The 13986-nt window shown below is 35.0% G+C and overlaps 1 protein-coding gene across 1 annotated transcript; it reads left to right on the plus strand.

The window, feature by feature from the left end:
• The first annotated feature begins 714 nt into the window (after positions 1–714).
• On the plus strand, positions 715–6181 carry LOC148302240 (gamma-soluble NSF attachment protein-like). Its single transcript, XM_088271909.1, has 3 exons — positions 715–820; positions 2386–3055; positions 4863–6181. Exons 2-3 carry the CDS (start codon positions 2437–2439, stop codon positions 5192–5194), a joined length of 951 nt encoding a protein of 316 aa, XP_088128035.1. The 5' UTR covers positions 715–820; positions 2386–2436; the 3' UTR covers positions 5195–6181.
• The last annotated feature ends 7805 nt before the right edge of the window (positions 6182–13986 follow it).

Raw genomic sequence — 13986 nt, forward strand, 5'->3', positions numbered from 1 at the left:
ATTTACGAGTTTCCGTAAATTTAATATTTTTTTGTGTCAGGTTGTGGTCCCGTGGTTAGTGTCATGGACTCTCTTGAGTTAGGGTTTCTCGGTTTGAATCCACTCTTGATATCTTTTTCAAATTATGATACGCTTAGGCTCACAAAAAATGAAATTGAAGTATTTTTGTAAATAATAAAAACACAAATATCTTTCTTTTACTTAATAAAAAATAAATTTGAATGAAATCCATAAGGCAATGAAAGTTTGAAGTCAATGAAACCCGACTTAAAGCATGCAGTTTACACGAGCTTTCCATTGGCTTTTTCGTCTGTTATTTTATTCTTTTGGTGTTCCGAGTGCATGAAACCAATTCAACAAAATCTCCAAATTCAGGTTTTGTTCACTCGGAGAAAATTACCGTTTGCTTGGTACGTGGCTTTGTAAACGATTCATGCTTTTAAATTCAGGAGGCAAATACATGGCAGGCAAAATAATTTATATTAACTTAAACACAACCGTACTTGACATCTTACCTTATTCTCTACGCAGAATATTACATTTGGTCAAGAGTATATTTCTGCGGTATTTCACGATAAAATCCTTGCTTATTTCTTTTTACCTCTTTAAAAACAAACAAAAAATACTTACCATAAACAATCTTTTACGCAATACCCCATCTCAATTATATCCCAGGCGTTATCGATTATTAATTTTTCTCAAGTTGGTAGTGGTGCAGTTTGACATTTTCAATTTCATTGTGATAAGGTTATATTATCGATGTCAAAATAAAAAGACATTTTATTAAAAATAAACACCAAATTAGTGCAAACACCTCACAGTAAGTTCTGTTATTAATTTAATGCACATATGCATTCCATTAACGTTTAAATTATGTTGAGTTACTTTACTTTAATGTTCGTCGATGACATAAATGATATTTATTTAATTTTCTACCTTGTCAATCAATTCTTATTTGATTCCAGGTTTCAAATATCTTTTATAATGGATATAGAATATTTTGTAATTACGTTCGTTTTAATATTTTTTTGTTGCTTTTTTTATCGATATTTTTTGTCATCGATATGATTTCATTGTTGGTGACATCATTATATTAATAATACAGTATTTCATCGATTGAGATCCTTAAAAAAATCAAACAAAAATGACACCTTATCGTTTTAACTGGACAATATGTTACAATAAGAATACTTATTATGAAACTTTTATTTATTTTAAAACATATTCCATACATCGCTCACTCCTTTCAACAACGTCATATATCAAAAATCGTCAATTTTTAGTTGTGCATGTTTTCGGAATGCCCAGAAAATGTACTATATCCTAGCAAAAGCAGCATAATTTTTACTTAATATTTACCCGCTATACGGCAGAAAGTGTTGTTTTTGCATTTTGAAGAAAAGGTATTGTTTAATTAATTTTTTTAATGTACAAAATATTTTTCAAATGGAGAAAAATCATTCAGTTTTTACCCAAAAAGATCTGTTGCACAGTAAAAAGTTCAATAAGTAGCTTGATATTTATTTTTAATACATTTTATTATATTTTCAAACTTAAAAAACGATCTCCTTAAAAATCAAGTTTTTTGATATATGACGTTGTTGAAAGGAGTGAGCGATATGTTGCTGTTGTCAACCCAAAAAAAAAACACACAAACCTTTCCATAAAGTATTTTTTCAGTTCATTCAGACCATCTTGTCTCGGGCCTACCCACGCTTCTAGCCTCCTCAAATAAAATCAGTGTTTGATTTAACATTTAATACATACATTATATGCATATTTGTCCGCTCCGTAGTGTAATGGTCAGCACGCTCGGCTACCATTCTGGAGTGAATAGAATAAGTGATTTTTTCACTCTAATATTTATTAAATTTTACCCTGGACTGGTACATAAAGTGATCACCTTTCCTTCATGTATTAACAATCAAGATTACACTGTGTTTATATGATACAGTGCCCTATGCACCATTGGGTGCGGATAAGGGTTAGAAGAAGAATACTATAATTTTTGTAATTTTGTAAAAAAAGAGAAATATTTGTTATTTAGAAATATTTTTTATTTTTTACACAAATATTTCAATTTCATACTATTTTTGTGAGCATAAATTGTGGTAGAGTGGTTTCGAACGGAGAAACTCTGACTTAAGAGTCCGTGATACTAACCACGGGACCACAACCCGACACGACAATAAATAAATCTACAATTAAAATGTAACTTTGTTTCAAAATCACTACAAATTTATAGTGATTTTGAAACATTTTAATTATAAAATGGAAAATCACAAAGTCAGTGCTTCAAATTATAATAAATAAATAGTTTTTTTCATAGAGTGTAACTAAGTCTTTATTTTGATTACCAAGTATAAATCATTATATGCATTTTAGATTGAAGAAGTCGTCCAATCGATAGCCTGAGTTCTCGCGCCCTGAGCCGTCATGTCCAGCAAGATCGAGGAGGCGCTGGAGCACATCCGCGCGGCCGAGTCCAGCCTGAAGACCTCGCTGCTCAAGTGGCGCCCGGACCACGACACGGCCGCCGACGAGTACAGCAAGGCGGCCACCTGCTACCGCCTGGCCAAGTCCACCGAGAAGGCCAAGGAGTGCCTGCGGCGCGCCTCGCACTGCTACAAGGAGAACAAGTCCCTCTTCCACGCGGCCAAGAGCCTGGAGCAGGCGCTGCTGCTGTGCAAGGACTCCGGCACGCCGGCGGAAGTCAAGAAATACGCGGAGGAAGCCTGCTCACTCTATCAACAGCACGGGTCTAACGATACTGCCGCAGCGGCGCTCGTAAAGGCCGCCTCTATCCTGGAGCATCACAGCCCGGATCTGGCGTTGGTCCTCTACCAGCGCGCCGCCGATGTCGTTTCGATCGAGGATGGCAGTCGCCAGGCCGCGGAGTACATCAACAAGTCGGCGCGGATCCTTGTCAAGCTGCAGATGTACGACCAGGCGGCCGACGCGCTGCGGAGGGAGATCGGGTGCCAGCAGCACTGCGAGGCCTTCCAGGCCATCGGGCGGCTGACTGTGGCGTTGGTGCTGGTCCAACTCGCGAGAGGTATTTGCTTTCTTGTATTTCAACATTACTCAAGGTTTTTTCATTGATCGATTCGGCAGTCACGGAACAGTTCCCTTTCTGTTTGCTGTGCTGGTCGGGGTTGTGGGCGTCTGTGTGCCGGCCAACGTCGAGTCGGAATCGGATCTAGCTGACTAATTGAACTAAACACTAATCCCTTTCACTGCCTACACTGGGGTATTTCTAGAAAATTTGGTGATGGACTTACAATCTTGTATTTATTTAAATTGGCAGTGGCAGGTACATTGAAAGGTTTTAAATGTAAATTCACAGTAAAATTGGGATACAATTTTATGTTGTTTCACATTTTCAATAAATTTCGCAACTTAGTTTTTAAAAAAATTGCTTAGCAAGAGCAGATCTGTCAGGAAGCCTAGATGCTTCTGTGTCAGATCTGGGCATGCGGTGGGACAGCTTTCAATGATTCGGCAGTCACTTAATAGTAATATCTTCTTCCTGGCTACATCCCAACTTATTGTCTTTGTAGACTGCTGGGGTCAGCTCTCCTCATCCTCAGGCTGTAGGCCTTCTGTCCTGGACAACGTCCTAGGCCATGCCTTGGAATCATGTTATCTTTCTGCAGCATCCATGAATTTTTTGGTCTTCCTGTACATAGCTTTCGAGGAAGATCCAGTCTTTTTCTATTTTATCAGCATCTCGTGATTGTTACATATCGTAGTCATAGCGTGTTACATATCATAGTCGTACAGGAGAAAGTGACCAACTAACAAAATGTAAATTGTTCAGGAGGGCCATTCAAGTCACTTTTGCTTGACAAAAAAATAAACATCAATGCAGTTAGTCATTTTTAAGAAGTCAATATATTATACTTCCAAGATTAAAATCCTTTGGGTTTTTTTTCGGGGCAATATTAAGCTAGTAAGATATCAAATAGTCAATGATCACGCTTTTGTAAAAAATACACTTGGTCACTTTCTCCTGTATGACTACGATATTCAGTGCGGTGAACATGTTAAACACTACACGGTTACTTATTTACTTAATTCAGCTTTCTTCTCGTGTCCAGTATTGAACAAACCCCTCCCTCTTGGACTTGCACAGTTGTCTGTTGGACGCGACTCTCTTCCAGTGCAGGCCCGCCACTCTCCTAATGCCATCGGACCATCTTGTCTGCGGCCTACCCGCGCTTCTAGGCCTCCATTCGAATACCTGCTTCGTCCATCTATCCTCAGACATACGTGCCACAAGACCTGCCCAGTTCCACTTTACTTCCGTGATTCTTTCAGCCGCATCTGTTACCTTGGTCTTAAAAAAAAAAACATTTTTTTTGTTTTCTGATAGTCAAGTATTTTTTGTATTTTATATTAACACTATTATTCTAGTTCTACTTATAATTTCATTAATTGATTCGGCAGTCACTTTGTGGTAAAATGTATCCATTTTTAATTAATGTTTTTCGATGCATTCCGCATCATTTTCAAACACCGTAATGCATCAAAACACGTGTCACAGTAGATTTTAAGAAATAGTGGTATTTACTAAGCCAAACATTAATCAAAAATCTACTTATAATGCCTATTGAATTCTTGCCAGTGTCCTTTACTAAGACCTAAATTATATTGTTTACCCACACACAGGCCATGCCTTTGTGGGATCTTTTTTTTTGTATTTTTTATTCATTTTTTTGTATTTGAATTTATGTCATGTTTGTATAATGCAAAAGAATTTAAAATAAAGAGAAAAAAAACCCTTATCCAAACATTAATTTTTTGATCCCTAAAGGATTACTACTGGATTGGTCGTTGGTAATAGTGAGAACAATGTATAGGTGACTGCGTCGCGGCCGAGAAGGCCTTCAAAGAGTGGGGCAACTACTGTGACGCGCCGGAAGTCCACACGCTGGAGATGCTGCTGCAGGCCTTCGATGACGAGGACCCCGACGGCGCCGCCTCCGCGCTGAGCAGCCCCTTCATCCGGCACATGGACATCGAGTTCGCCAACCTCGCGCGGACGCTGCCGCTGCCGCAGGGCATCTCCGCGCCCAGGTCGGTCGTCCGGGAGAACGCGGCGGCCTCGTACGTGTCCCAGGCGGAGGCCCGGAGCGCCTCGGAGGCGGGGGAGGCCAGCGGCGGTAAGGAGAGCGATGACGAGCTCTGTTAATTCAATAAGCAATGCGCTAATAAATGCGGATGTGTCTATTCAACCACAAGACTCATTTTAACGTTTTGCACTTGAATGGCGACATGGTAAATTCCCCAGTAAATCGTTTGGCGACTATACATTGCCACTATGTACCCTTATGTTGTTTAAATAATAAAAAGGCCGGGATACGTACTAACGCATGTATGATTTTGTCCTGCCAGTTGCTCAAGGTCCTTGCTATCATTTGGGTGTGTTCCTGTTGTAAAAAAGTTTAAAAAGAGGAAGCTGTAAAAAGTCTCTAGTGCAAAGGGTTGATGAAATGTGTTGTCGGGCTATTTTTCCATCAACCCCTTATTATACTCAGACAGTTTGCCGCCCGACCCTCGATATACCAATCATATAGAAATATTTGCAAATCTTTAAATTATACGAGAAAGCAATAAACGTTGGCTTAAATTTTATTTTGTCCGCCTCCGTAGTGTAATGGTCGCCACGCTCGGCTACCGTTCTGGAGGTCCCGGGTTCGATTCCCAGGGGGTAAAATAAATATAAGTGATTTTTTCACTCAAATATTTACTCCATATTACCCTGGACTGGTACCTGCAGTGGAGGCCTGATCACCTTTCCTTCATGTGTTAACGATCTAGATAACACTGCGTTTGTATGATGCAGTGCCCTATGCACCATTGGAGTGCGGATAAGGGTTTGAATGAATGAATATATTTTATTTATAGGGTGACCAGTCTGTAGCCAAAACTAGCAAACTTAAGAAAAAAGAAAGGAAAAAAATATTGTTTCAAGGAAGCAGGCTTTGAATTTATTTCAAAGTCCGATTTTAATTCTAAACATTATCAATATTTTATTCTATGGCTAGTAATTATTTCACAGAAAAATGTATACATCTATAGTTATTTTAAGTGGTTGATGTTTTTTGAACTGAACACAATTTTTTTTTATTTATCAAAAACGATGTTGATTTACTGGCTAATAAATTAAAATGAAAAATCACAAGACTATCGGTAACATTCTTATTGAAATCTGTCGAGAACTAAGAGAGATATGAAAGTTTAAATATTTATTTTAATAAAAACAAAAACGGACACCGCTATACGTCATTAAATTTTATGTTATCGGGTGTGTTATGGGGCGTATCCCTTTATGTATCTGCAGTAATAGTTGTAGTGTGGATACGTTTCTGTGACATAATTCGTTGCCAACTTACGAAAACAACGTATTTACGAAGGCAAATTTCGCAAAAGAAAATGATGAATGAAAATATTGATTATATCGGCTGTTATAAACACTTCACGAGTCTTACACAATCCTTTATAGGTTGAGTATGTTAAATTAGATATTCCTCCCGTCTGAAAGTGATCCATTGAAGAAATAGCAATAATTTTATTTGATTACAGTGATCAACTGTCTAAATGATCTTTCTTTTGTAAGAAAATATTAAATGCTTATATCCCAATTTTGACTTATCGTTGTAAGGCAACTCGAGAGTCCCGTGTATGTTATTTTTTATGCTATACGCACTTTTTAATTGTTTAAATAAAACCATTACTTAAACCACTGAATACCCGAGTCAGTGGTTGGATGGACACTCCCGTATTTGTTTGTATACCTTTGAATTCATGCCTGTATCTAAATACGATAGCAGTGCTTACTTTTGTGTTTTTTACAATGAATTTATTCAATACCACTGTGGCTTGGTACGTGAAGCGGAGGGCTGATCACCTTTTCCTTTGTGTATTTAACAATGAGGATGACACTGCCTCTATACGATGCAGTGCCCTATGCACCATTGGGGTGCGAATGAGGATTAGAAGAAGGAAGAAGATTTTATATATATACATATATATATATATATATATATATATATATATATATATATATATATATATATATATATATATATATATATATATATATATATATATATATATATATATATATATATATATATATATATATATATATATGTATTTTTAGGAAGCTCTGCTACGTTATAGAAGTCCTTTATTTACTATCATTTATCGATATAAGATTTGTGTTTTAAAATGTGGATATATAATAATTTTCTCTTATAGAAATATTTGCAATGAATATCCTCAAACTATACTAAAAAGCAATTAAAATTGGCTCATTTTATTTTATTAGGTGACCAGTCTGTAGCCAAAACTAGCAATAAAACCTATGTCTTTTTGAGCCCTTATTAATGCGTTCCGTAAAAAAACCTGATATCGCTCACTCCTTTCAAGAACGTCATATATCAAAAAACTTTGATTTTACAGGAGAATGTTTTTAAAGTTTAAAAATATAATACAATGTATTAAAAATAAATATGAAGCCACTTATTGAACTTTTTATTGTGCAACAGATCTTTTTAGGTAAAACCTGAATGTTTTTTCTCCATTTGTAAAATATTTAGTGTGTTTAAAAAAAAAAATTAAACAATACCTTTTCTTCAAAATGCAAAAACAACACTTTCTGCACTGTAGCTGATAAATATTAAGTTAAAAATATGCCTTTTTTTTCTGGGATATATTACATTTTTCTGGGCATTCCGAAAACATGCACAACTGAAAATTGACAATTTTTTATTTATGATGTTCTTGAAAGGAGTGAGCAATATGGCAGTCACAAACCAAGTATGTCATTCTATGTAAGATATGAATTGATTATAGATCGCAAAATTCAAGTCATGTCAGCTTGTGTCATTATTAAAAGTTTTATGGTGAAGACTGACCGGAGCCATTTCGTCGTAACGTAACACGTAACGATGTAAGCATTCAGGCAGTCAGTACAGTGAGCCGAGCGCTCCATCCATAGTTTCGGATGCTCGGTGATGCTCGCCGCGAGCGATGTTACGATGTTACGTTACGACAAAATGCTCCAGTCAGTCTCCACCTTTAGGCTAGGAACTTGCATTTAATCGAAATAATTTAAAGAAGAAAATATTGAAATGTGTATAAAAAAGTAGACTATATCATGGGTATACTGGCAAAAAACGTCAACTCTAAAATTTCTGTTTTAATAATCTCTGTTATTTAAAACTTTTAGCCTGAATAAAGTAAACTCAAAGTTCAATTTATTTTTAATACCACATATATATGATATTTCAAACTATGTATTTAGTGTTTTTTTTTACATCTCCTCAAAGATGAAGAAGAATATGGAATTGATCACTTTACACACGTGTAACATTCACCAATTCTACCCATTATTGACAACCACACTACTCAAATTCTTGGAAGCTCTATATGAACCAATTTTGAAACATTGTTCTTGAATCACTAGAACTTCGCTAGAAACATTTATTGGTGAGATGTAACCAGCCTATGACGGTCGTCAGCCCCGTAAATGCCCAGACTTCCATATTCTTCTTTATCTTTGATGATATATAAAAAAATAATATGAAAAATAACTCCTATAATTGGAGATAATCCAGATTTGTGAACAAGTATTTGGACACACTCAAAATGTTGTAAATGCATTTAGTGTATTTGGCCAGTTTATAGAACGTTGAAAACTTTGTAATATGCATCATTAAGTCAAAATTGCAAATTTTCGAGTTAACGTTTTTTGCCAATACACCCACGATATATATCTCTATGTGTTTATTATATCAACTAATTCTTGTCTGTGTTAGAAAATTGTAAAAATATTTCTAATTTCGCCCATTTCTTAATTGAATTATGTATCTCATTTACTGTATTTATTTATGATTTTTTGTTTAACTTTTCCTACGGTACATGCACTAATGTGTAAAGGCAACTAGCCGTAACTCTAGTTGCGGCTGTTTGGCGTAACACGGCTCAACGCATTCTCATAACTGGCCTCTATCATACACAATCACAGATTTTGCTCTGTCTCTTTCCTTTACCGAGATATTCACAATCCAAATAGCTGCAGAATTGTATTAATTTGATACATGCGTTGGCAAAAGGCATTATTTTAAGTTAACTATAAACTTTTTTATCTCAAAACTACCGTTTTTAACTTGCGGCTATTTGCCTTAGCACATTAGTGCAATTATTTATATAAATAAATATATAAATATATTTCAAGAATAAATAAACTAATTCCCACATAGACATAATCTATGGGTGGTTATAATATAAAATGCAATACACACTATGGTATGTAGCTGATCAATGTAATGTAATATATTCCTTTTTAAAGTTACACATGTCTCTAATTGGACGTTTGTACTTAATTTGAACAAGTCTAATAAAGTTGGAAAGGTCTGATAAATTAGGACGTGTCTACCTAAGTTGGAAGTGTCTTACAAAGTAAAGCATGTCCAATTAAGTTGGACATGTCTAATTAAGTTGGAAGTGTCAAACAAAGTTGAAAGTGTCTAATAAAATTGGATATGTCTAGTAAGATTGTATGTGTCTACTTAAGGAGTGTCTACTTTAATTGGACGTGTCTTATTAAGTAGGAAATGCCTAATTCAGTTAGAAATGTCTAATAAAGATGTATGCCTTTACTTAAATTGGAACTGTTTTATAAAGTTCTAAGTGTCCAATAATATTGGACATGTATAATAAAACTAGGCATGTCATATAATGTTGAGCACGTCTTATTAAGTTGTGAGTGTCCAATAAATTTAGACGTGTCTAATAAAAGTGGAAGTGTCTAATAAATTTGGATATGTCTAATAAACTTGTATATGTTTACTTAAGTTGGACGTGTCTAATAAAGTTGTACGTGTCTAATTAAGCTGGGCATGTCTAAAATTGCTGGTACAAATTAGCACTTAACCAATTTTGTTGTTTAAGTAATTAAATACTTCAATTTAAAAAAAAATAATGTTGATGTAAATAATATATTTGATCGGTAGCAATATCTTCGCTTGTTCCAATTATTACATATCTATGTGTTTCCAAATGCAATAAATAACTTCTAGTGCTTAAATTTTAAAATAAAATTACTTATTCGATATAATAAAATGTTTTATCATTAAGTTCGTAAAAACATATATGATATTTGGCAATAATAATGTAGCAATATTTCACATTGACGAGAACTGACGATAAATTGTCAGCAGTGGTCGTCAACCTGATGCCTTGTAGAAGAGGCAAGCTTGATGGCGGCTCTCGGGAGGCATGCGGAGTACATGGCCAAGCCAACTGAATCGCCTTTTCTTGACGACAGTTGTGACCAAAATTTGCTGCGTCCTACGCCTTATCTCTTCATTCCTCACAAAGTCAAACCGCCGCACGCCTAAAATTCTCCGCAGACACCTATTCTCAAAGCTTAGTACACGGCTGCTCTGGGCCCTTGTAAGGTGCCATGTTTCACAGCCGTATAAGAGAACAGGAGCAATGCAGGCATTGTATAGGCGGCATTTTGTCTTCGCCATGTATAGATCCGATCTCCAGACAGCCTTCATACTGTTAAATGCGGACCCTGCGAGTCCTAAACACATATCGCTCACTCCTTTCAACGTCATATATAAAAAAACTTGATTTCTCAGGAGATTGTTTTAAAAGTTTAAAAATATAATAAAATGTATTAAAAATAAATATCAAGCTACTTATTGAACTTTTTACTGTGCAACAAATCTTTTTAGGTAAAACCTGAATGTTTTTTCTCCATTTGAAAAATATTTAGTATATTTCAAAAATAATTAAACTTTTCTTCAAAATGCAAAAACAACACTTTCTGCCCTGTAGCGGGTAAATATTAAGTTAAAAATATGCCGCTTTTGCTGGGATATAGTACATTTTCCATGCATTCCGAAAACATGCACAACTGAAAATTGACAATTTTTGATATATGTATGACATTGTTGAAAGGAGTGAGCGATATATTTTTAATGTTGAGTATACATCTGCTCTGGGCCCTTGTAAGGTGCCATGTCTAATTGATATGTAAGATGATAGGAGTGATGCAGGTTTTATATAGGTGGCATTGGTCTTAATTTTAAAAAAATTCACCATTCATCCCAGAGAATCGGTAGAGTATAATAATTATACTTAGCCCTATAAAATGCAATACAGTCCACCCAATTTCAAACAAAGGAAAGTCTTAGATTTACCAATATAGTATTGTATAGCTATTTTTACAAACACAGCCATTATTTGCATAATTTAACGATGCATTTATATGAAGAGAACATTCCGATTCATTTTTTTTAAACGAGGAGTGCAGTGCTTCTTAAAACTGTTTTTTTTTAAATATTTTCTCCCATCAAAGATGCATAAATAAATTTAATAGTATTGTCAATTGTTTTTTCGATTTACATGAATGATAATGATAGATTATTCAATTCTACATATTAAATGGCAATTGAGTTATAAATAAATAAATAAATAATTTTAAAAAATTTAGTCTATGGTTTCAAATTTTGTTTTGAACTACGATAGAAACAATTGATTTGGTTAGTTTCCGCGGTATGCTCGTGATACGATTAACGATTCAATTAACACTGTGCTGACCCCATGTAGTGCCCTATGCACCATTGGGTCCTGTTAAGGATCAGAGATTAACTCGGTTCGGTCAGTGTTAGGCTTGCTATTTTAGTCACTAGCAAATTTGGCATTAAAAAATTACAAACTTTAAACTGTAATTTTTACAATTGAAATATAACTTGACGTTTTAAAATCACTATTAATATTTTATTAAAATTTAATTATAATATCTACCGGTTTCCAAGCTAACCGCTTCTTTATCAAGACTGATTAATTCTTGATAAAGAAGCGGTTAGCTTCGAAACCGGTAGACATCATAATTAAGTTATAATAAAATATTTATAGTGATTTTAAAACAAAGTTATATTTTAATTATAAAATGAAAAATCACAAAGTTATTGCTTCAAATATAAATTATGTATTTTTTTCATTACATAATTTGGCAGTCATTTTGTTGTCTAAATCTATCTATTTTTAATTTAAGTTTTACTCGGTAAATACCGCTTTTTCTTGTGACATGTGTTTCAATGCATTCTGTAGTCTTTTTAAACACCGTATGACAGTGCCGTGCAAGTTTTTAATCAGGGTATGCAGTGAGGTTGGGTAAGGATATTGAAAGCTGTCCCACCGCATGCCCAGATCTGATACAGAAGCATCTAGGCTTCCTGACAGATCTGCTCTTGTTAAGCAATTTTAATTATTTTTCCAGATGGTAAATGATGATAAATTTCGCAACTTGTATTGTGTTTTTAAACAAAATTGTATCACGATTTTACTGTGAATTTACATTTAAAAGCTTTCAATATCCCTGTCACTGCCAATTTAAATAAATACAAGTTTGTAAAACCATCACCAAATTATCTAGAAGTGCCCCGGTGTAGGCAGTGAAAGGGATTAGCAGTTAGTTCAGTTTGTCAGCTAGATACAGCGAGTGCTTTTGCCTAGAATTTTCACTCATGAATTACATGAAATTATAGTAACTTTAAACGTAAAGAGTAAATCCACTCACGAGTAGGCATAGGCTATGAAACTTAAAAATTTGAAGCCTGAGTAGGGTCATGATAAGCGGTCTTGCAAAAGCCGTAGCTAGATTTCAGAGTCACTTGGACGTTAGGTAATTTAAAAAAAAAAATGTCAGCTAGATCCGATTCCGGTTAGATAAGGCATAGTAGGCACTGGTCGTGTCTCTATATGGAAGGCGAGTAATCCAGGGTAGGTACTGCTTTTCTGCCTACATAGAATGCAAGTATGGTATCTGAAAATTATACGGAATGCATTGAAACACGAGTCACAATAGGTTTTAAGAAATAGTGGTATATTTACCGAGTAAAACTTAAATTAAAAACTTATTTTTTTGTAGTTTATTTGAAAATTCAAATGTAAGCTCTGAACTTCCTCACTTAGTCCGCCTTCATAGTGTAGTGGTTAGCGCGCTAGGCTACCATGCTGGAGGTCCCGGGTTCGATTCCCAAGAGGGTCAAAATAAATATTAGTGATTTTTCAGTCTAATATTTATTCAATATGACCCTGGACTGGTACCTGAAGCGGAAAGCTGATCACCTTTCCTCGTGTATTTAACGATCAAGATAACACTACTTTTATACGATGCAGTACCCTATGCACCATTGGGGTGCGGATAAGGGTTTTATTATTTATTAATATTTATTTAAAATGACCCTAGACTGGTACCTGAAGCGGAAAGCTGATCACCTTTCCTTCGTGTATTTAACGATCAAGATAACACTGCTTTTATACGATGCAGTGCCCTATGCACCATTGGGGTGCGGATAAGGGTTAGAAGAAGAAGAACTTCCTCAGTTTTTTCAAGTTTTTTTTTTTTAAATTATATATATCGTCATTGAATCTTGATATATAGTCTATGAAGCACTAATATAATAAAGCAACGCTTCGTTATTAAACAATTAATATGATATATCGTTATGTTTAAGTTGCATTTGTGATATGTGTAAAATGTCTAATGTTGAAATAAACTCGTTATAACTCTTTTTCGTGTTTTTTATATTGTCTCTTAAATTTTTTTTTTGAGAATAAAAATAAGTTTCAGAATGTGGTTGAAGAATTTATGTATTTATTTTTATCATACAATTATCATGAAAACTATTACTCAAAATACACAGAATTGCCTTACATTTAAATAAAGTCATTTTTTCATTTATGTAATTAACTAACTAACCGTCACGCCGCTTCCCCGCAGGGGTAGGCAGAGAGAATAGAGGGCCACACCACTCTGTCCTTGCAAACATTCTTCGCCTCTTCCACGTTCATGCATCTCCTCATACATACCCGCCGATTGTTACGACTCCTAACCTGACCACTTTCAAGTATTTGGCATACCTGATCGTGCCATGTTATTTATGTTTTTTTCAT

Source organism: Brachycentrus maculatus, unplaced genomic scaffold (assembly GCF_059751285.1).
Source record: "Brachycentrus maculatus isolate JH-2025_06_01 unplaced genomic scaffold, ASM5975128v1 h1tg000470l, whole genome shotgun sequence".
NCBI lineage: Eukaryota > Metazoa > Arthropoda > Insecta > Trichoptera > Brachycentridae > Brachycentrus > Brachycentrus maculatus.

Excerpts from the sequence above, each read along its gene's own strand:
- LOC148302240 (XM_088271909.1), top strand. The coding sequence starts at position 2,437 with ATGTCCAGCAAGATCGAGGAGGCGCTGGAGCACATCCGCGCGGCCGAG. Across the intron at positions 3,056-4,862 it reads GCTGGTCCAACTCGCGAGAG|GTGACTGCGTCGCGGCCGAG; the intron begins GTATTTGCTTTC and ends AACAATGTATAG.